The 20,804-nt window shown below is 37.1% G+C and overlaps 1 protein-coding gene across 2 annotated transcripts; it reads left to right on the top strand.

Annotated features, from left to right (window-relative positions):
- The first annotated feature begins 6,279 nt into the window (after positions 1-6,279).
- Positions 6,280-19,893, top strand: LOC103723706 (polyamine oxidase 5-like). Of its 2 annotated transcripts, XM_008814716.5 has the most exons (10): positions 6,313-6,804; positions 8,628-8,743; positions 8,939-9,027; positions 9,133-9,246; positions 15,709-15,796; positions 15,881-15,966; positions 16,070-16,172; positions 17,468-17,565; positions 18,985-19,414; positions 19,509-19,893. In XM_008814716.5, the coding sequence occupies exons 1-10, from the start codon at positions 6,759-6,761 to the stop codon at positions 19,815-19,817; spliced, it is 1,479 nt and encodes a 492-aa protein (XP_008812938.2). In that variant the 5' UTR covers positions 6,313-6,758; the 3' UTR covers positions 19,818-19,893. The 2 variants fall into 2 exon arrangements, with proteins under 2 accessions (XP_008812946.2, XP_008812938.2); XM_008814724.5 differs by lacking the exon at positions 9,133-9,246 and having other exon boundaries at positions 6,280-6,804.
- The last annotated feature ends 911 nt before the right edge of the window (positions 19,894-20,804 follow it).

Genomic DNA, 20,804 nt, shown 5'->3' with positions numbered 1-20,804 from the left:
AAGCATTGGTGGCTTTGCCTCAGCTTTGACGTAGATTCGGCGTTATCCGCAATTACTTTTCCGTACTCTCCCCTTCTGGCGAGCCATTATTGCAACGGCGATACTGGTACGAGCTGTCAACTTCTTTGGCATTAGCATGGCTCCATTCATTCCGTGCTCATCTTACTCGTAGCCAACCGCAATACAATTCGGCGATTGATGGCGTGTGAGATGTACGTAATAATATTTTCATTTGGGTAGATAAGGACTCTCCCCATTCTTTACTATGAAAACAGCAGCATTTATTTCTAGAATTAATATACTTATTCATAATATATATAGTACTATAATATTTTCATTTTGGTAGATAAGGACTCTCCCCTAACTTTAATGCATTCTTTTTTGTATAATATTGATGTATATTTAAAAAAAAAATGCTTTTGGGAATGAAGAGATGCCATCTTGAAAGTTTAAAAATATTGTGCCGAGCTGGAAAAAAAAATTTTATGCACAAAAGTATCCCACTTTTATTCAAGATTTAAAATAGACTTAATATTGTGGAGCCCAACCGGAGACCAGTCCTTTTCTACCATGTTGAATATGGATAGTATAGGCCACCAAGATGGTAGCACAGGTGGAACACGGCTTTGTTTCTATCAGCGTGGTTTAGATTCGAAACGCGCGGACGTCGATTAAATATGGGGATCGGATGCCCTCCGTCTGGACGCACTCAATGGGAGCGCTTCTGATCCGCTGGTACTGAGATGATGCTGGGATAACGTACTCACACGTGGATAACCACGGGTCGGAAAGGGTATGAGCGTATTGTCTATCCGCATCGGATATTTCCTGGTGGAAGAAGGACCCAGTGGGGGCTGCTATGTAGGTGGAGTTAATTCCCTTCCGCTCCCCTTCTTTTCCTAAACAAAATAATAATAATAATAATAAATATGGATAGTACATAGAGAAGTTTTGGAAATGCATCATGTTATAGCTGCATAGCATTATATCTGCCATTATAACAATTTACAAGGCCTTAACTATAATCCTGTTGTACAGTCTTTATATGGCAGAATCAATTGTTGTCATTTGAGCATTTTATTGTTCATTCTAGTAAGATGATGCATTTTAAACTGAAATTATGATGATACTTCAAAAAAATATTCTTTATCTCATAAATTGTGACAAGATCACGTTACACAATTATACTTTTATTTTTTTTTTCCTGTTATCAGATAAATATTAGTCACAACAAGGGTCATTCTTTAATAGAACTGGACGAATAACTATGATTATTTACTTATTTTTGTTATATTATAAAGAATGATTTGAGCAGATTGGTCGTTCGGAGATTTCGGCTTATTGATAACTTTAGGTTGAAACTTTCATCCATCTCTTCTACCTCTTTTGGATAGAGACGATGGAATTATATAGTTTAAAGTTTTCATGTTATTGTTATCTAGTTAATACACTTTTCATCATCTCATTTTGACGTCCTAAGCCCTTGTGGGGGCAGTGCCGGCTCGAGCCTTAGGCGACTGAGGCGGTCGCCTAAGGCCCCCGGCCCAGTGAAGGCCCCCACCGGAAGATGCTGCAGCTATACAAATACTCATTCCTTCCATTCTCGTCTTCCCCCCTTCGTCTTCCACTCTTATCTTTCATCCCTTCTCTTTTTTGGTTTTGGTCTTGGTTTTCCTTCCCTCACATTACTCCTGATCCAGCTGGGCCATCGGGAAGAAAGATAGGGGGATCGGAGATGGACTTCTTGGAGGGTGGAGATTCTTTTAATTTTCTCCTCTCGGTTTCTTCTCCCCTCTTGGGTGGTAGAGAGAGAAAAGGAGCTAGAGGGAGTTGAATGGTTGCTGTGCTGTGATGTTGCAGTTGCTGCTTGGGTACTCACTTGAAGGGGAGACGGTGGGATGGGACTTTTATTTATTGGATGGAGTGAATTTTCCATAATGCCCCTACTTTCTCTTATTGAGAGGTGCAATTTTTTTATTACCTCGACAATGAAGTGGCATGAGATAACCATTTCCTATTCGGCTTTTGTTTGACATGGTAAACACTATTGTCAAGCATTATCTTAGTTAATTAATCAGTTTCATGGCCCTTCTTTCCGAGCAATTATTTTTATTTACTTTTATTTAAAAATTATATTAAATTAAAAAAGTTTTTTACCTATTTTTATTAAATTTATATATCTTCATTAAAATAGTATACTTGATAGCTATCTATTTCTATATCATTTTTTTAAATATTTTATATTTATTAAAAAAAATTATTATTAAAAAAAAGAGGCCTCATTTATTGGATTTGCTTTAGGCCCCCAAATGTATTGGGCCGCCCCTGGTGGGGGGACCGTAGCCACAAACTCATGTACGATATCCAAAGCTTATCTTGTGCCCTTTACCTAACTTGGCCCATTGTGGGGGGACCAAGAAACTTCAATTGGCTCATTTCTTCCTACTTTAAAAGAGGAATGAAATAAAAAGATCTTTACCAACTCTTTTATATGATACATTCATTTAGCTAGTCCACCATGTTTTAGGTACACATGGATCGCCATTGTGGTAATTCTATATTGGCTAGCTTTGGATGCAATGGCTATAATCATCGATGCTTTTCCATCATACCTTTGTTTAGTTTGCCCGCCATGCTTAAATTATGGATATACCGATAGCCATTGTGAAAAATGCTATAGAATGGTGATCAATCAACAAATAAAAAATAAAAAGTAGTCATTAAGCTACCATGAGAGACGCGGTAGCTCATGATTCGAGCAACATCTTACGTATTGAATCAATTATTTTCAACTATACCGTACTACTAATCATCTAATACAGCTTGATGGACAAACCTTTCTTGTGAGAATGCCCTATATCATTTCTTATTCTTTATGAAGCAGATTTTGGATTTTTTTTTAACCCTTAAATATATTAGCTACAATATAATATAAGCTGCTATTACTCAAGAAAATATATAATTTTTTAGTTATCTAATATAATAGATGATGTACAATTCATCATGTAAAAGTGATTTCACTAACATTATGAGCTAATTAGCAGGTAGACAAAATATATCTCTTTCTTGTTACTCTTAATTAGTCATATTATATATCATACGGAGAGGGGGCAAAAGAAGAAAAGAAACTTTATATTTGTGTACTCTCGGGTGAACGGGGCATTTGTGCACATGGAGAGAGGCCCCATGAGAAAGCGATGCCCGTTCATCACGCGAGCAACTTTTAATCCTCGCCGCACATCTGTCCACCACCACATCCTTATCCGTTCTAAAGATGGATATGGGAGGCCATGGATTTTGAACGGACAAGAACTAGGAAATTGCAAGGGGATCAGGTTCAGAGCATGGTTCGGCTGAGGCCACTTCGCACGTTTGGTGGAGGCACACGTGCGCCACCATGGAAACTTTGAAGAGCATCTACTATTCAGGAGAGTTTTTTTGGACTGGGCATGCCTCTGTTGCTCTACTACTGTACAATCTACTTTTTAGTGATTCAGCTGGCTGTGCTCATGTGAGATTAGTGTGAGCAATCGATGTACCACAAAAAAAAAAAAGTGCATCTACCATGTTCTTGATATCACCAAAAATCTCTATCTCCATCTCCCAAATCTCAAACTCTGGCAAGTATGTTTTATTTGGCACTTGTGGTGTCAAAGTTTCTGACATTATTAGATGCCTTGTTGCTGACGAGAAACTAGCCAACAAGATAATGCTTCATTATCACTATGATAAGTTTAAGAAAATCTTCTCTAAGAAAAATAATTATATATTTAGGAAGATAACTATTATTTCTATTTTTCAAGATCTGTTGTTGGAATATCCGGATATAAGAATAAAGACTGGATGGGATAAAATCCAATATTATGGTTTAAAGAATCATATGGCATCCATTGTGAGATCAGATGCCTCTGGGATCTCCTTATAAACCAACAATGTGAAACCTGTCCTAGAGAAGGATGAGAGTATCACTGGCATAATTCATGATTCCAACAAAAAATAATAAAAGCATGAAGTACATTGGCGCAGTAGCAAAAGCATGATGATGTTCTAGGAATTTTGATGAAAACATTTTATTCATTTATATTGAACTAAAATGTTCCACGCTTAATTATTCTTCCAAATGCACGTCACCTCTTTTATAAGAGCCACCAATTCTAACCAAGGATCATCGTCTATAGGCTCTGATACCACTTGTTAGGAAGATGGAGAATCCTCCTCACATTAATTGATTATCTTGGACTAAACCTCATACAAGATCCTCAACATCTTTCTAGAATTTTTTCCGGGGGGGGGGGGGGGGGGGGGGGGGGGGGGGGGGGGGTACCCACATATCTCGCTAGAGATTAGTAGTTTTGCAAATAGAGATCATTCTAAGCAATTTGTTCCCTTAGGTAAAATTTTTTTAAGTATACGTGGTGGGTCGAGGCTATAATATGTAACTAATTTGAGTTGATATCTATGAAGTTTTTTTCACTGTTCAATAGTAAAGGAAGAAATAAGAGCATGAAAGTTGGATGGGATAGACCAAAAATTTAACACTTAGCTTACCTAAAGCTTATCCATCAAATCGAGTGGACAATGATTGGACACAATACGAACCTAGTCCAATTAGATGTGATGTGATTGATGTTTTTTATTCGATCATAGCAATTGATATGCATGGTAGCATTATTCCCTTCATCATAGTTCAAAGAATCTGTTTTTTATAATGCAAACATACAATGTCACCTTCTGAAATCTTTACGTAATATGTTTCCTAATAATAATTTTTATCTAATAATAGACTTGCTATGTCTTCAATGAAAGCAACTATAGGCATAGCAAGTGTCAAATATCAATTATTATTAAATATTGAACCTAACCTAATATGGATCTAGCCAGCTTAGACCATGGGCGACCTTGTTGGAGTATAGAAAGGAGCCTCATATATATTTGCCTGGGAGCTGTATTTTTTGTGATTAAATATATGTGCATTATTCTATCATTGATTGCTTTGGTTGCATAATTTATTTGGTGTCACAAATGGGTCAAATCTTTCCATTTCCCCCGGTCTTCCCTCGCCTCACAAAATATCCGCAAGATCGCGGTCCAATTCTGGTTGCCACAAAAAAAGACAAGAATGCCCTCCAACAGTAACCTAAATTACAACCATGTTTTTCTAAATTCTTAAATTACCCCCTCACCGTTTAACAAAAAAAGTTCCGCAGCCGATTGTATAGAATTCGGTAAAAAGTTCTATATCTCTGATATCTGATGGTTGGTAGTAGACTGTAGCACCTTTCGAGTCATACATGTGTACTGAGAGACAAACAAAATTGCAGACTGGATTGTCACATATGCAGCCCTGCACTCCAAAAAAAATCTTTTGGTCATAGCTCAAGAATGCCTCTCCAATGCTCTGTCATTTTCTCTCTCTTGACTCTGTTGGCTGTGCGCACACCAAAGTAACGTGAACAGTCGTTGTAAAAAAAATCATCAAAAAACCAAAAATTCGAAAAGACTTCAAACAACATTAATAATAAAATCTAAATAAAAATAAATATCAGATTATCTCTAATTTACGTATATATCTATTCTACAAAATGAGTTGAGAGAGAATTCTTAAAAGTTATAAAATTATAAAATATAATTGGAAACAAAATGTGGATTACTATTGATTTGTATGCGAATTAATATAAGGACACGTATGAAATATTTTCTTAATAAAAAAATAAAAGTTTCAAATGCAGAAACAACCATAGAATAATTAAAAAAAAACACACTAGTTATATTATATAACATTACCGAATCATGTAACATAAAGTTTGTCTTTAACTAGTCAAGTAAAATTCACAATTAAAATAAATGAAATGTGGATGAGGTGAAAAAAATTCTTGCTGAGTAGGAGATTATGAGGTGGTTATTAAGATGAGACTGACAATTTAAATATGAAAAATCTAAAATAGAAAATATTATCATTCAAGTTTTTTAATATTTCATTTTTAAAACTTTATATTTCAAAATTGAAAAAATAAAATTAAACTTTTTACTTTTTTTTTCGTTTGTGAAATGACTGAAGCGCACTTTGGTTTGCTAAACACCAAATGCATCAATTCTCTACGCATACATAATGAGGGATAGCAAATACTCAAAACGAAACATCCTCTCTTCGGTCAGGGTCAGTATCGCAAATAAATGGAAAAAAATAAACACCCTTTTTTTTATTTTTTTGCCAAACAAAAAAAGAAAAGAGGGAGAAAGAAAGACCTCTTCCGCGTAGCAACCCCACACTGACCCCCTTACAAAGGGGATAACAATTTCATCCAATAAATTAGGTGACAGACATCCAATTTCTACATGCCTGCGTCGATTCGAATCTGAACCACTCCGGTGAAATTAAAGTCCCGCTCTCACCGTGCTACCATCTTGGTGGTATAAACGCCCGTCTTCCTCTTTCCAACTTGTCATCAATGTAAGCCCCAGCCTCCCCCCTCTTTCCCTGCTACCTGCAGAGACCTGAAGGTAAAAGAAAAAAAAATCTTGATCGATCTCTTTGTCGATCTCTCGGTCTCCTTCGGTCGTTGCCGGTTTGCCGATCCCTGGAGGGCATGAGTTGGTTTGATAAGCTACCTCGCTCGTCGAATGCGAGCCGATTCATGGACGGCCTGATGATCTTTATCCTCCATCATTCGATTCCTATACGTTCGTACCTTTCCTTAGATCCTATACAATCTTAAGCGGCGTTCGAGGGATTCGAACCTCCGTCTTTGATCGCCGGCATGGAGCCCCAGACCCGCTCGGACCGCGACAATTTTGCCATCAGCGGTAATCATCGATCTTTCCAAGGTTTCTTTGTTTGATGGGTTTGTTATGCTGTCTTTTTAATGTAACGGATGCCGGATTTGATGGTTTTTTGGTCGGTGGGACGATGGGATTTGATTGGTTTTCCGTCGGTAGCTCTTGCCGTTATGTTTTACGGTATCATTATTTCGATGAATGTAACAAGCTATTTAGAGATTTGTTATGATTGATATCATTTCGTTGGATTTGTTTTCTAGGTCTTTTTAATAGATTCTTGGATTTTTCTATTAGAATAAGAAACAAAGTTTTTAAATTTTTTTTGTTGTTTATAATGTGCCATTTTTAATGGTTTGGATGTTTTGCTGATATCTCTACTGATTCTTTCTATGGTCAATGGTGCCGCGTTGGGTTTAAAATTTATGCATTGATGTATGTGAAGCTGGTTCTTTTCTCGGATACTTTTATATTTGTTTGTTCATTAGATTGTTTCTTCTACAAATATGAATTAGATTTCTGAAAGATGTAGTAAGATATGTGAAAAATTCACTAATGTATGTTTGTACTGGAAATTTTCTTTTCCAATCCCTGAGGAGTGGATCTCTTAATGAGAAAAAGAGTCTTAATTTTTTGATTAAAAAAACATATGTTTTTAAAACCTAGTCTTTACATCATCATTGAATGGATGGGCTCAACTCAAGTAGTCAAAAAGCAAATGCACCATTTAAAACATAAGGTATTGAACTAGGAAAATTGTCCCAGTAGATGCTTTTGTGTGTGACCATGCTATTTTGCTCTTTTTTTTGCCTGATCAAATGAGTCATTATAAAAGAAAGAGAATTCTAGAAAATTTAAACATAAGGAAATAGGAATTTGCATTTCTTGGCCATAGCATATTATCAGTGAATCTATTTTTACTTTTGCCTTGTCTAACAACAAAAAGTTTTTAAGGAGGTTGCACATTGTCGTTATAATTTGTCAAATCTATCTTTTTATCCTACCTCTGTTCTAAGCAAGCAATCTTAATTTGTGTTTGCATGGATGGCTTCACATGCTTTACCGGTATTGTTAGACAGCATAAAATATTTCTTGTCACTATATGACTATAATATTGCAAATTCATCTTACCAAGAAACTAAAAGAAATGCAGTTACCCTAAATTCTCCCATCCATGCTTTCTCTCTCTTAACAATTTAGTCTCTTTAGTTTCTAGATAATAACATATGGATATTTACGCCAAGGTTTTAAATCCTATGGGAGGGGGGTGTCCCGGTTTCTCTGTGGAATGGGATGCACTACTGTCCCGCCCCATCCTAGTAGTGGTCTTGTAGATATCCTCCATCTCTCTTCCCTTATTCTTTCTTTTCTTTCTTTCTTTCATTTTTATCTTTCTTTCTTTCTTTGTTTTTCTTCCTTCTTGCATGCCTTTCTTTATTTGTCTTTTTCTTTTTCTTTTTTTTAATCTCTTTCTTTATTTTTTTCTTTATTTTTTTCTTTCTTTCTTTCCCTTTTATTCTTCTTTCCTTTCACTTTTTCCCTTTTCTTCACTTTCCTTTCTTTTTTTTTCTTTCCTCTTACTTCTTCTCTCCCCTATGAATGGGTTTTAGAGTCCCAACCCCATCCCAGTCCCGTTTTCTTATAAGAACGAGATGGGATGGCCAAGACCCCCCATCCCATCGGGACTTAAAACTTTGATTTACATAATGCATCTTTTCTGACTTTCTATCTCAGTAAAATCGGTTCCAAATTAGTAAAGTTTGATCACATGAACAGGCACACTCTTTCTCTCTATTTCCATTTATATTGGTAGCTAATTATGGTATTGCTAATGTTTTTCATGCATGATTCAGGTATTTTTCTCTCACACTTTGAGAGGCAACAACCTCCCTCCCCTTCAGTCATTGTGATTGGTGGAGGCATTTCAGGGATCGCAGCTGCGCGTGTATTGTCTAATGCTTCATTTAAGGTAATACATGTTCTCATATAATGATGTCTTGGGGATTCTGTATTTATTTGTAGTTATTGCTTATGTTACTTTGTCCAGTAATAAATGAGAATTAGAAAGTTTACTTTTGAATGTTTTGCAATCGACTTACAAACAATCAAAAAACTGATGTATGGTATGCTTGTCATGTAACTATTTTTTTTTTGTTCTATTCAGGTCATTCTATTAGAGTCTCGTAATCGGCTTGGGGGTCGAGTGCATACTGACTATTCTTTTGGCTGTCCTATTGACATGGGGGCATCATGGTGAGTTCTCATATGGCAGCTGACGTATTATTTATATTGTCTTTGTTGATTAAAATGCAGTGCAACGTTCCCTTTAGATTACTTTTTTGATATTTGGTCATTCAGGCTACATGGTGTTTGCAATGAAAATCCTTTGGCACCATTTATTCGTGGTCTAGGCCTAAGATTATACCGCACTAGTGGCGACCACTCTGTGTTGTATGACCATGATCTAGAGAGGTACTATTTTGATTTTAATTCTTTAGACTTTATTGTTGTATTTTAGCTTTAGAATAGTTCAAAATTATTTATAAGTGGTTTTAGGGTTTTGTTGTAACCAAGGTTTTAAAAAAAAGGTAAGGTGGTGGCCCTGATTTTTCGTAGATTAGTACGATACTACTCCATCCTGTATCGATACACGGTACGGGGCTCTGTCCTAATACCATATAGTGATGGCAAAAAGTCCTTTTTTGTTTTTTTTTCCATATATTTCTATACACAACAAGGTTATTGGAGTAACTTTCTTTTATATTTTAGTATTTTAGTTGCATTTTTTAATGGATATGATACCGGATTGACAATATCAATACTAATACTCATTAAGTCAACATGGATCAATAAACTAACAACATTTATAAGTGAAAAATAGTAAATAAAGTATAATATTGTAAAAAATTTATAATAACTCATTTTATAAATTCAATCCCATGTAGAGTGTCAGTGTCTATGGTTCTCATGGACATCCAGATCTTGTTCGTAGTTTGGACTTGGATATTATACCAGCTTGGATACTGTCCCCATTTCTATTGGTTATATAATATCTGATAGTGTTCTGGCTATGGCTCTTGATGCTGCGGCTATGTGTATGTGTGGTAGTCTTGGTAGCTCGGCCATACCTACTTAGGATAGTAGGAGGCAGCATTGTATTCTCTTGGCTATGCCTATATTCATATTCGTAAGGGGTAATGTTTGATTCCCAGATAAGATAAGTGGAAGAATGCATATGGATCATACGTGAATGGGGCATACTGTCCACTTCTGAATATCTTATATACTATGAGACCTACCTCCGACGTATGATGTGATCTGCCGTCGCTATAACTATATAGTAGATTTTCCACTAGTCTCCACTCCTTTCAATGTAACAGCTCTGGAGAATCCTAGTACTAATCTTCTTTTGCCACATGTTTATTTTTTTTCAATCAACTCAACTTCTATTGCACGGAGTGCACATATGATCCTCCTACCCCTAAACATGGCTTCTCTCAATTATTCAATCTCTATGTATCTATCCCCATGACCCTGATTTTGTGTGTCATATGTTGCACAACCCTTGAATTCTCTCATGTAGGACAAGATCTTCTTGTCATGTCTAGATTTTATTCCGACCTAATGGTCCTGATCGTGCGTGGTGTGTGAACTATGCCTGATGAATGGACCAAGCCTCTGAGCATAACCATCACCACCTCTACATGGCCACTCTATCTACCCTTGACTCTAGTCCATCATTGGAACTGTCATTATTACTAGTATGGCGAGATGATCTAGACAAGCTAGGATTTGATAGCTCTGGTGTCTTTTCGTCATCTTCATGGATTGGTATGTCATTGCTTTTTCTTTGGACTTGCTTTACCTTCTGCCCTAAATGGCCCTAAAAGCCCATATATGCCGTCATGAACCAAACATTTGGCGATCGGATTGTTGATCAATCTTGACTCCTATTAGGTCTTGCTCGTGGTGGGTGAAATAATCTTCTGTGCCCATTTGCCCACATCACGCACACTCACCTCCTCCATGATGTTCTGCCAAGTTGTGGAGGATCCCTGGGCTCATCTAGCATAGGCTTGTCTTGAGCCTACTGATCTACAAGCTATCCAGCTATAGAAGCATCATCATCACAAACAAAAGTCATCTGCCAATAGGTCTTCCTGTTTGTTCTTCTATCCTGTTTTAGGTACTTCTATCTTGGCCTCATGTCTTAATGTGAAAACCAAGTCATGCAGTCTCCTGTTCATTAGTAGTTAAGGATCTTGCCCTGGATTAGGGCAAAGGTACACTGGTTCTGCTTGTATCAGATGCATGAACTATCTACAAGGGGACTTGGAAGCAATCTTCCTCACATTGGGTGCATTGGTGCTCATTGGACCCACCACTCCCTCGCATCCAAATAATTCAAGGTCACATAAGCCTTGGATGCATTAAATCCTAACGAACACTAGAAGAGTGACTCATTTGAACAATTTCCTAATGGTACCTAAAGACATCCTAGAAATTGTTTGTTGAGCCCTAGTTCTCAAACTTTCACGCTTCTCCTGGAATATTTTTCCTTGATTAGATAGTATAGACTTGACGTCAATTTCAGTTAGATATAAAATACACTATTTAGTTTATTTTCTTGTTGATTACTTCTGCAGCCAAACCCAAATCCCTTGACTTTTGTTGCACCACCGCCTTGATTGCCATAGTAGCTCCTCATCAAGGCCTATGTACTTATTATATTGGTTCTTTGGATTTGAGTATTAAGTTGTGTGTAATGAAGGACAAAATGTATAGTCATTGAGATGTAAGATATGTCATTTAAGCAAACACTAGGTGTTAGGTTATCTCATTTGATCATGTTATACCTGTCAGATGGAATTACCTGCCCATTTATAGGTCCCATCTGTTGTCTATGATGCACAAGTTTAAATGAAGCCTTCCCCTCAATCATTACCTCAATAATTTGTTCCTTGGCTTCCTGTATCTTTGGGTAAAGAAAGCCCATCTATGGCCACTTCTTGCCGTTATCCATTCACAACACTACATATGAGGGATGCACTCCATTTGCCACATCTGCACATTTATCCTAGAAGCTCTGACTTGGAACAATATCCTTCATTCTCTGGCCCTTAGATGACTTGCCATACTTGGACTTCATCCACTCGCTGCAGATAAACATTATTCTGAAACCTGGTTTGTTTTCAAGGAGGTTCTCCAAGGCTGTGTAGTTCATGGTAAATTGTGTAATGCCTAGCCTTTTAGTTCTCTTCCCATATACTAGGTCATAAAAGCAAGTATCGATCAATGATTATATATGTGCTTTGAATAGCTTGCCCTATCTCCACAACTGATTTCAAATATTGCATGTCCCCAATGTCGTTCAGCATCAAGTTTGTACAATGGGCTACACAAGGTGTCTAATAAATGTGACACCTCTTACATCAGATCCTTCACTTCTTTTTTATATTGCTAGTCATAGTTTGTCACCACATAAACAAAATTACCCTCACTAATCTCTCGAATCACCTGCCTCATTAGCCTCAGGATGTACTCAGCATCATGGACCTTGTCAGATGTATCAATGGACTTGTGGAAGAAAGTCAACCTATCACAATATACTAGAAAGTTGACGATGTTCCTAGTTGGCTCAGACCAGCCTTTTCACATCAACATAACCCATACTGAGGCTTATATGAGTTGGTGCACCTTTTTAGATCCTAAACCTTATTGTTCAAAAATGACCTGTGTATCTCATATGGTGTAGGAAGCTCAATAGTTGAATTCTGCTTTTGCACTTAATTGATAATGTTGCCGAAAAAACTAATCACCATAGCGAAAGCTAGGATTTGATTATAATGGAACCACTTGGTGATGACGGTCCTTATCATGGTCTTCTTGTCCTTGCTGATGTAGTCATCTATCTAAGGATGCTTAGCTATTGGGTCCTGAATGGTATTGTTTCCTTGCTCTCGAATGAATTGAACATGGATCTGATGTCTCTACCTTTTCCTTTGACTCTTCATAACTCAGGGCTGCCTCTAGTTGTGTGCCTCCTAATGCATCAGATTCGCCACCTTCTTGTTAGCCAAACTATGCTGAACTGGCCAGTTCGGGGCGTACCTAACTAGACCAATCGGTTATCGACATAGTTTATTAATTTGGTTCGGGATATAAATGAGTCCCCTCCCCCATTCGAAGTTCGGATGATTTGAAAACTCTAACCCTGGTTGCCTTCATCCTCGTGAATTGACGCTGTTGCTGGACGATGACGACTATGAGGCCCCTAGGTAAGTCGCTTTGTTTCCCTCTCCTCTCTCCCCTCACCCTCTCTCCCCCCTCTCTCTCGGTCTATCGTTATATCCGGAGCTCTCGGAGCACCCCGTCGATGGCCTTCTACTTCTCTCTCTCCACCCTCTCTCTCCCTCTCCCTCTCCCCCCCTCTTTCTCTCTTAGTTCGTTGTTGGGTCTAGGCTCTCTGAGCTCTCCATTGATGGCCTTTGACCTCTCTCTCTCCCCTCTCTCGATTCATTGCCGGATTTGGGGCTCTTGGAGCTCCTCGTCGATAGCTTTCAACCTATCTCTCCCTCTCTATCCTCCTTCCTCTTCCTCCGCTCCCTCTCCCTTTCTCTCTCGTCCTCCTGCTCCTCCCACGCCCCCCCTCTCTCCTTGTTTCAGTATGCTTCAGAATGGTACGTTATGGATCTGTACCATGCTGAATTGATCGTCGGCCGGTACAACCATTGGTACTGGTTCGGCGAACCTTGTACCACGTATCTTGTAGTGTGAAGGTCCAAATTGTCCATGATGTCTCATCACCTTTTTGTACTCCCAATTTATCTACTTTGAAGCCCAAATAACATCCTAGATATATTGATTAGGCTACTTATACATGTTATCCGATCATCCCTGATAGGCTAACTATTGAATTTGGCTACCTTGCGGCCTTTCCAGGTTCTCTCTTTTTTAGTCATGCCACTTGCTTCACTTTAGGCAGAGTGAGTGGTCCGTCATTGCTCGTCCAACCTCCCTAGGCATTTTAGTACATATTTGCTAATCTCCTGCCATATGCTGCTTTAATTGGGTGACCCAACTTTCTTTATTATCCACTCTATGGTTGTATCTTTCTATTGCATCATCCAGTATCCAATTCTTTGACTTTTTACTCGAAGCCATATGCCAACTTAAATATCTGTTTTCCTACATATTCAATAATAAACAACTAGCATTCACATATTTATTATTGGCGTATATTCCATATTCTTAAAATTTAATCATATTTTTTATAATGTATAATTAATTTTTATTTTAAAATAATTAAAAACATTTAAATGCTGTCGACAAACAAAGTACAAGATAAGTGGTTTAATTTTTTTCCTTATTAATAATCACTGCATGTTCCATGTTTTAACAATTAATCATATTTTTTATGATTTTAAGCACAACTTACAGTTACAAAAAATATGTTAATCAACAAAATAGAAGATCACCATTTTTAAAATTTATGTTGTTAATTATCTTTGTGTATTGCATTTTTTTTACATTTAATTTCATTAATTATTGAAATGCGTGACAATTATTTTTATAAAATATTTTTAGACTTTAAGACATTATTAATTCCTATAGATTTTTCAAAATTTGTATACTTTTAATTATTTTTTGATGAAAAATTAATTAAAATATTATAAAATTTTAATAGATTCCTTTAAGGGCTTCAATAGATTCCTATATATTCTTTTGCTAGGATAATTTAAAAATGATTACAATTTCGAACTTAGGCACTTTTAGATGCGATCTAATGGTGTCTGATCAAAGCCAAAAAAATTTGTAGCATGTGCACAGTAAAGGTGCATGTATGCTACAATTTTTCATTCCCAATTAATTTATTTTTATTAAAATATTCTAATATAAAATATGAATAAATGATAAAGTATAAAATATTCATAATATAAAAATAAATCATTCATAAAGAACAAATCATCATGTTGTAGGGTGCTGCCATCCTACAACATATTCGAAAATCATGTAAAATAAGAAAAATTTCGCATAACTTCCCCTTATTTTCCTGGGTTTTGCCATTTTTGTCATTTAAACTAATGGAGGAAAGAAGGGTCTCACTGGTTAGCCCTTTCTTCTAGGATATTGGTTTCCCCTCCTTGCCAAGACTTTCCACTCCCTTTCTCCTCTTACTTCCCTTCTTGCTCTCCTCTTTCTCTCTCCCTCCTCTTTTAGTGCCTCTCAGGGATGCGTAATTGGAGGGAAGGACATGCTGCATGGCCTCCTGTCCCCTCTCCTCGATTTTAAAAGAGAAGGCACCATGTCGGTATAACCTTCAAGCCAGTTAAACCAATCTTAGTACCTAGTAGTGCTGACCCGTTTTGGCCAGGATGCTCGATCTGTGCATTGCATCGGTAGAATTGGGATTTCCAACTATAACCGACCCAACTTTGTTGGCATGCCCCATTTTTTGTAGTTTCAGCAACCCGAGAGTGCCCTTGTGCCTTTTTCAACCGGAATGGTAATGTGCCAGTTGTACTATCCTGTTCCGTTGGTATTCAAAACCATAATTTTAACCATCAACACTCATGGTTGTACTAAGGTTTGTAGCATATAATAAACTTGCATATTAAAATCTGAGTGAACCTAAACAAAATTGAGCCCTCCAATCTTGATTCAAGCTCATTTTGCTAACTATTCTAGTTTCAAGACTTCTCCTAGTCTATGAGCACCAAAAGTTGAATTAAGTTTAGCATATAACAAGTCAAACTAGCTTTGTGTATTTACAAAGTGGATCTTTGTTGTAATTTGATTTGCATTTTATGTTTATTTATGAAAAATCAGTGTTTGTGTTCTTCATTATAATTTAATTTCAATATGATTATGCATCTGCATAAGTAAATTTTGTTTTTACATATCAAATGCTGACCTTTTTCATGGTTTATGTAGCTATGCACTTTTTGATATGGCTGGTCGCCAAGTACCTCAACAGCTAGTCATTAAAGTTGGAGAAATATTTGAGAAAATTCTCAAAGAGGTTTAATTCTTCACTCTTTTCCCTCCCACATTACTTGGTTTTCTTATAGTGATAATTAGAGGTTTACCTTTTGGAGTACTGCAGACAGAGAAAGTAAGGGATGAACATGCTGAAGACATGTCCCTGCTCCAAGCTATTTCTATTGTTTTGGACAGAAATCCACAGCTAAGGTATGGATAATTATGTACATGTAACTATAATGTGTTGTTGATGTGCCATGATCTGCAATGTGGAGTATTTGAGTTCACCTGACACATTTTCTTCATTTTGTAGGCAAGAAGTGTTGGCATATGAAGTGTTGCAATGGTATATATGCAGAATGGAGGCGTGGTTTGCTGCAGATGTGGATACCATATCTTTGAAAAGCTGGGATCAGGTGATGACTTACCTAAGTTATCATTGCTACAAAGTTGGTTCCCCTTTCTGCAACACGATTTAACAAGATGATGGAAGCTTTCTTTCCAAATCATATATTGTACCTCGAAGAGATAGGTCAGACATGCATAAACATGTGCATAAGTACATAAGTAGGCACATATTTACATATTTTTGTTATTTATCTAAAAAGAAGGATTTTCTTCCAGAAAACCTTTTAATCCAATTTGATATCTTAATTGAATCTAGGAAATAGGATCCAAAACCTTATTAGTTTAGACATGGATGGTGGAGTTCATATATTGAATCATTAGTCATTTTCGTATGATTGCCTTGACAATATATGATAATGAATACACGTCACCTTTAACATTACCTTCCACTTTTCACTGGTTAGGAGAATAGGCCTTAGATGGGAATTTTGATGCTTATAGCTTGAGGCTTTTTGAGTTGCTTTTTTGTTCCCTATTTGAGTAAAAATAGAATTATCACCTAGTTACATGTATGACAAGACAAAATATGCGTGTTCACCATATCTACTACTTAATCTCTTTTAATGGGAGACTTGTGAACCTTGGAGGATTTTTTAGAATAAATGTAGGTAGGATTGTGATGAAAAGTACTTACTGTAAGGATTTAGACACCAGCACTTGTTGGATGTACTATAAAAGTGAGGTACCAGTATGCTTGTTGGAATGGTAGCATGCTGACACATGGTACCACCTTACTATTGCTATGACGGCAACAAAAGGTGTATCAGGTGTCCAAACAGTATTGTTCGGTACTAGTAAGATATCGATATAGGTATCAAAAGGGGTGGTTCAACACTTGGTCCTAAGTTTATGTTTGCTGGAGTAACAAGGAAAGTGCAAGTAGGTTTATTCTAAGGTTGTTGGTTCTAGAGAAATTATACCACCGAGGTTATCAAACTAGGCAAGGCTAGGCGGTGGACCTCCTGTATGGTCTATAGTGCGTAGGCATTTAAGCGGCTGGGGAGGAAAGTTTTCCAAGTTTTTATGATAGAGACTTTTAATCATATGCATAAATAAGCATAACTTGTTAAGTAAAAATCAAGTCCGTCTTACCTCCTTAGCAAAGTAATTGATGATATTTCCAGTGCAAACCTTGTCTTATTCCACAACCTTGAGAAGCCTATATAATGATGTTTGGAATTGGTTTTGACCACAATATTGTCAGTTTTGAATAGCAATTTCAAGGGAACCATCTTATTTACTGCTGAATAATTGCGAAAAATTATTTAGTCTGCTGGAAGTTACCATCTTCTTTTATGTACAGGAGCATGTTCTTTCTGGTGGCCATGGACTTATGGTGCAGGGATATTATCCTGTTATCAAAGCTCTTGCCAAAGATCTTGATATCCGTCTGAACCACAGGTGTGTTTTCATCTTCTTAATAGAAATCGTATTAACTAAGAAATAAGCAGAAATTGTAATTTCTTACATCTCGAAACTAACCTGTCCTTATGAGTATGGTGTAGAGTTGTTTTTTGCTGACAGCATTTATGCTAGTCTTCTTAGTTGCTGTTCACATTGGTCTTGTGCATGTGATGGTGAATGCCTTCAAATTCTGGAGAGTGGTTGTTAATGGATGACCTGAACCATTCTGCCTGATTCCATTCTGTGATTTTTTTTTGGATAACATAACAATAACCGTCAAGCCTTGTCTGGACCTATTTGAGGTTGGATTCATTGACCTTGATTTGACATTGATTCCTATTTGGATCCATTTTATAGTTGGACATGCTTCTTGGGACAAGCTATCGGCCTAAAATCAACCCTCAACCTTTTTCATCCAGTCTTGGACAATCATCAAAATTGTGAATTCCTGAATATTGTTCTAAACATACATTGATGCCTGTGCTGCTTTGTAGGACCAGAAATGGGCCTGACATGGCCCACAGCCTGTTGGGTTAGGCTTGCTTGTCGGGCTCAGGTCTCGAATCCAAATCTCGAAAAATTTTGGGCCGAGCAAAATAGACAAAGCTTATCCTAGTTCAAAGTCGAGTCCGATACTCGAGCGCCACCCAAAACATAACCTAGAGTTTGTACCCCATACCCCACGCAAACCTCTCCTCTGATCTCGCATCTTCAACCCCATGCGCACCTCTTCTCTTCCCATGTCCCGTTTTCTCTCTCTCACCCCACCATTGAATTCAAGGGCCATGTCTCCTTTTTAATTTGTTATCCGTCCACCTAATCCTCTGCCCCCTCCCCTGCCTAGCATCAGCCTAGGGCTTCAGGCTCAGGTAAGACCGTAAGAGGGAGGTCTGCCTGGCCTAGTTTCAGCTCTGCTGCTATGTGATTTTACTTTTTAAATTTGTTGTTAGATGTGGATGTTAAGAGGGCATTCCTAGCATAATGGTAAAGTTGCTCCATTGGGACCTAGGTATCATAGGTTCAAAACTTGGAAATGGCCTCTCCATACATGAGGTAAGACTACATACGTTTGAATCTCCCTAGACCATGCAGTAGCGGGAGTCTTTCATGCACTGGGACACCATTTTTTTGTTAGATGCGGATGTGAAAACTAAAGTTGCAAATCTTACTCTTAATTAAAGAAAGTACTTGCACGCTAGCTGTAGCAGTTGTTTCAAAGGCTAGTTGAATATTGTAGCATGATAGCATCACCATTTTAAGGCCGTGTGGTGCCTCCTAGTGCTTGATTATGATGAAGGGAAATGTCTTGAAAGATTTGCACATTTACACTTCAGGTATTTTGGCAATTCTTTTGGAAACTTGGATTTTCAGAATCTATTTCCTGTCCATTTACTCTTCTATAATCATGGTAACTAGGGTCACAAAAATTATCCAACACTGCAATAAAGTAATGATCACTGTGGAGGATGGCACAAATTTTGTAGCGGATGCTGCTATCATCACTGTTCCTCTTGGGGTTCTTAAAGCAAATATGATTGAATTTGATCCTAAGCTACCAGAGTGGAAAGTCTCAGCTATCTCCTATCTTGGTGTTGGGAATGAAAACAAGATAGCTCTTCACTTTAGTACTGCTTTTTGGCCTAATGTAGAAGTTTTAGGAATGGTTGCTCCAACATCTTATGCATGTGGCTATTTTCTCAATCTCCACAAAGCAACAGGACATCCTGTTCTTGTGTACATGGCTGCTGGAAGGTTTGCTCATGACATTGAGAAACTATCTGATGAAGAAGCTGTTAACTTTGTGATGTTACAGCTCAAGAAAATGCTTCCAGATGCCACACAACCGGTAAGATTCTATCACTTGTATCCATTTGTGTTTGTGCTGCACTCCATTGGTGTTTTAGCTTCGCATTAATCTTTTTAATTGTAATTTTTTTCAGGTTCAGTATTTGGTTTCTCGATGGGGTACAGATCCAGATTCCCTTGGGTCCTATTCTTGTGATCTGGTTGGGAAGCCAGCTGATTTGTATGAGAGATTTCGTGCTCCTGTGGATAATTTATATTTTGCTGGGGAAGCAGCAAGTGTTGATCATTCTGGGTCTGTTCATGGAGCTTATACATCAGGTATCGTGGCTGCTGAAGACTGCCGAAGGCGTCTATTATTGCAGCATGGTATCTCAGATCGCTTCCAGATTATATTAAGGGAGAAAATGTCCGAAATGATACCCTTCCAAATATCTAGGATGTAGTTTATTTCTTGCTGGATCAATAACGAAACCATGGATTATCTGGAAATAAATGGAAGTAGATTTTTTTTTTTTATCATATTTCAAATGGTGCCTTCATTATCCTCAAGCCTTGAGATATCTGGTTTTTGTTGATGGTAATGCTGTGCTTTTTTTGACACTCTCAATGCTACATAGGTCTTTGTCAGCCAAAAAAAAGAAAAAAAAAACATCTTTAGCCACCCTTTCTTGCAATTCTGTTTATATCTGTCTATTGGCTCTCTTTTTTTTTATGATTGGTGTTTTGTAACATGATTTTTACCAATGCCTTATAAACTACCCTTTTAAACATTACAAAAACGTTGCAGTTCTTAGGCAAATTTGTCAATTTCAGAGAAATCCCAAATTGTTGATTTCTTGGTGAACTTATCTTCCTGTTTATGGTCCTCTTCAAAATTAACAAATGATCTGTTCAAATCCTTTCCAGGCCCAAAGCCCTACCCGATCTGCTTTCTTTGAGACCTAACTCGACCCAGGAACCAGACTCGGCCCGACTTTCCAGTGGATTCCTGCAGTAGAGTGAAAGCCATGTAATTTTAAAATTATTAAAACTTAAAAATATGAAAAATTAGTTATGATAAATACTTATCAATATCGACAATTCTACTTTATATTTTACACGAATCTATACTGTAAACTAGCCTCTAATTGTAGCATAAATAGAGACTATTTGTGAATAACTATTTTTAAAATATTCTGCGGAATGCTATATATGGTGTAGAAAAATTGCAGAATTTATTGATATTTTAACTGTTTTAAATAATAAATTTAAATATTGAAACGAATAGAATGATTCAATGAAGCATTATTTTGTATCTATGAAAAGAGGAATCCATTAACTTTTTTTTTAATGGGAAGAATTTGGTTATTAAATAATAGCAAAGAGACTCCAATGTCTGACGTAAAAAATGAAACAACTCCACTTAGTAATATATCTATTACATGCATGTC

This window comes from Phoenix dactylifera, chromosome 10 (assembly GCF_051530095.1).
Source record: "Phoenix dactylifera cultivar Ajwa chromosome 10, Ajwa_hap1_PhDact_Kaust_v1.1, whole genome shotgun sequence".
Taxonomy (NCBI): Eukaryota; Viridiplantae; Streptophyta; class Magnoliopsida; order Arecales; family Arecaceae; genus Phoenix; species Phoenix dactylifera.
This window is presented reverse-complemented; position numbering and strand designations above follow the sequence as displayed.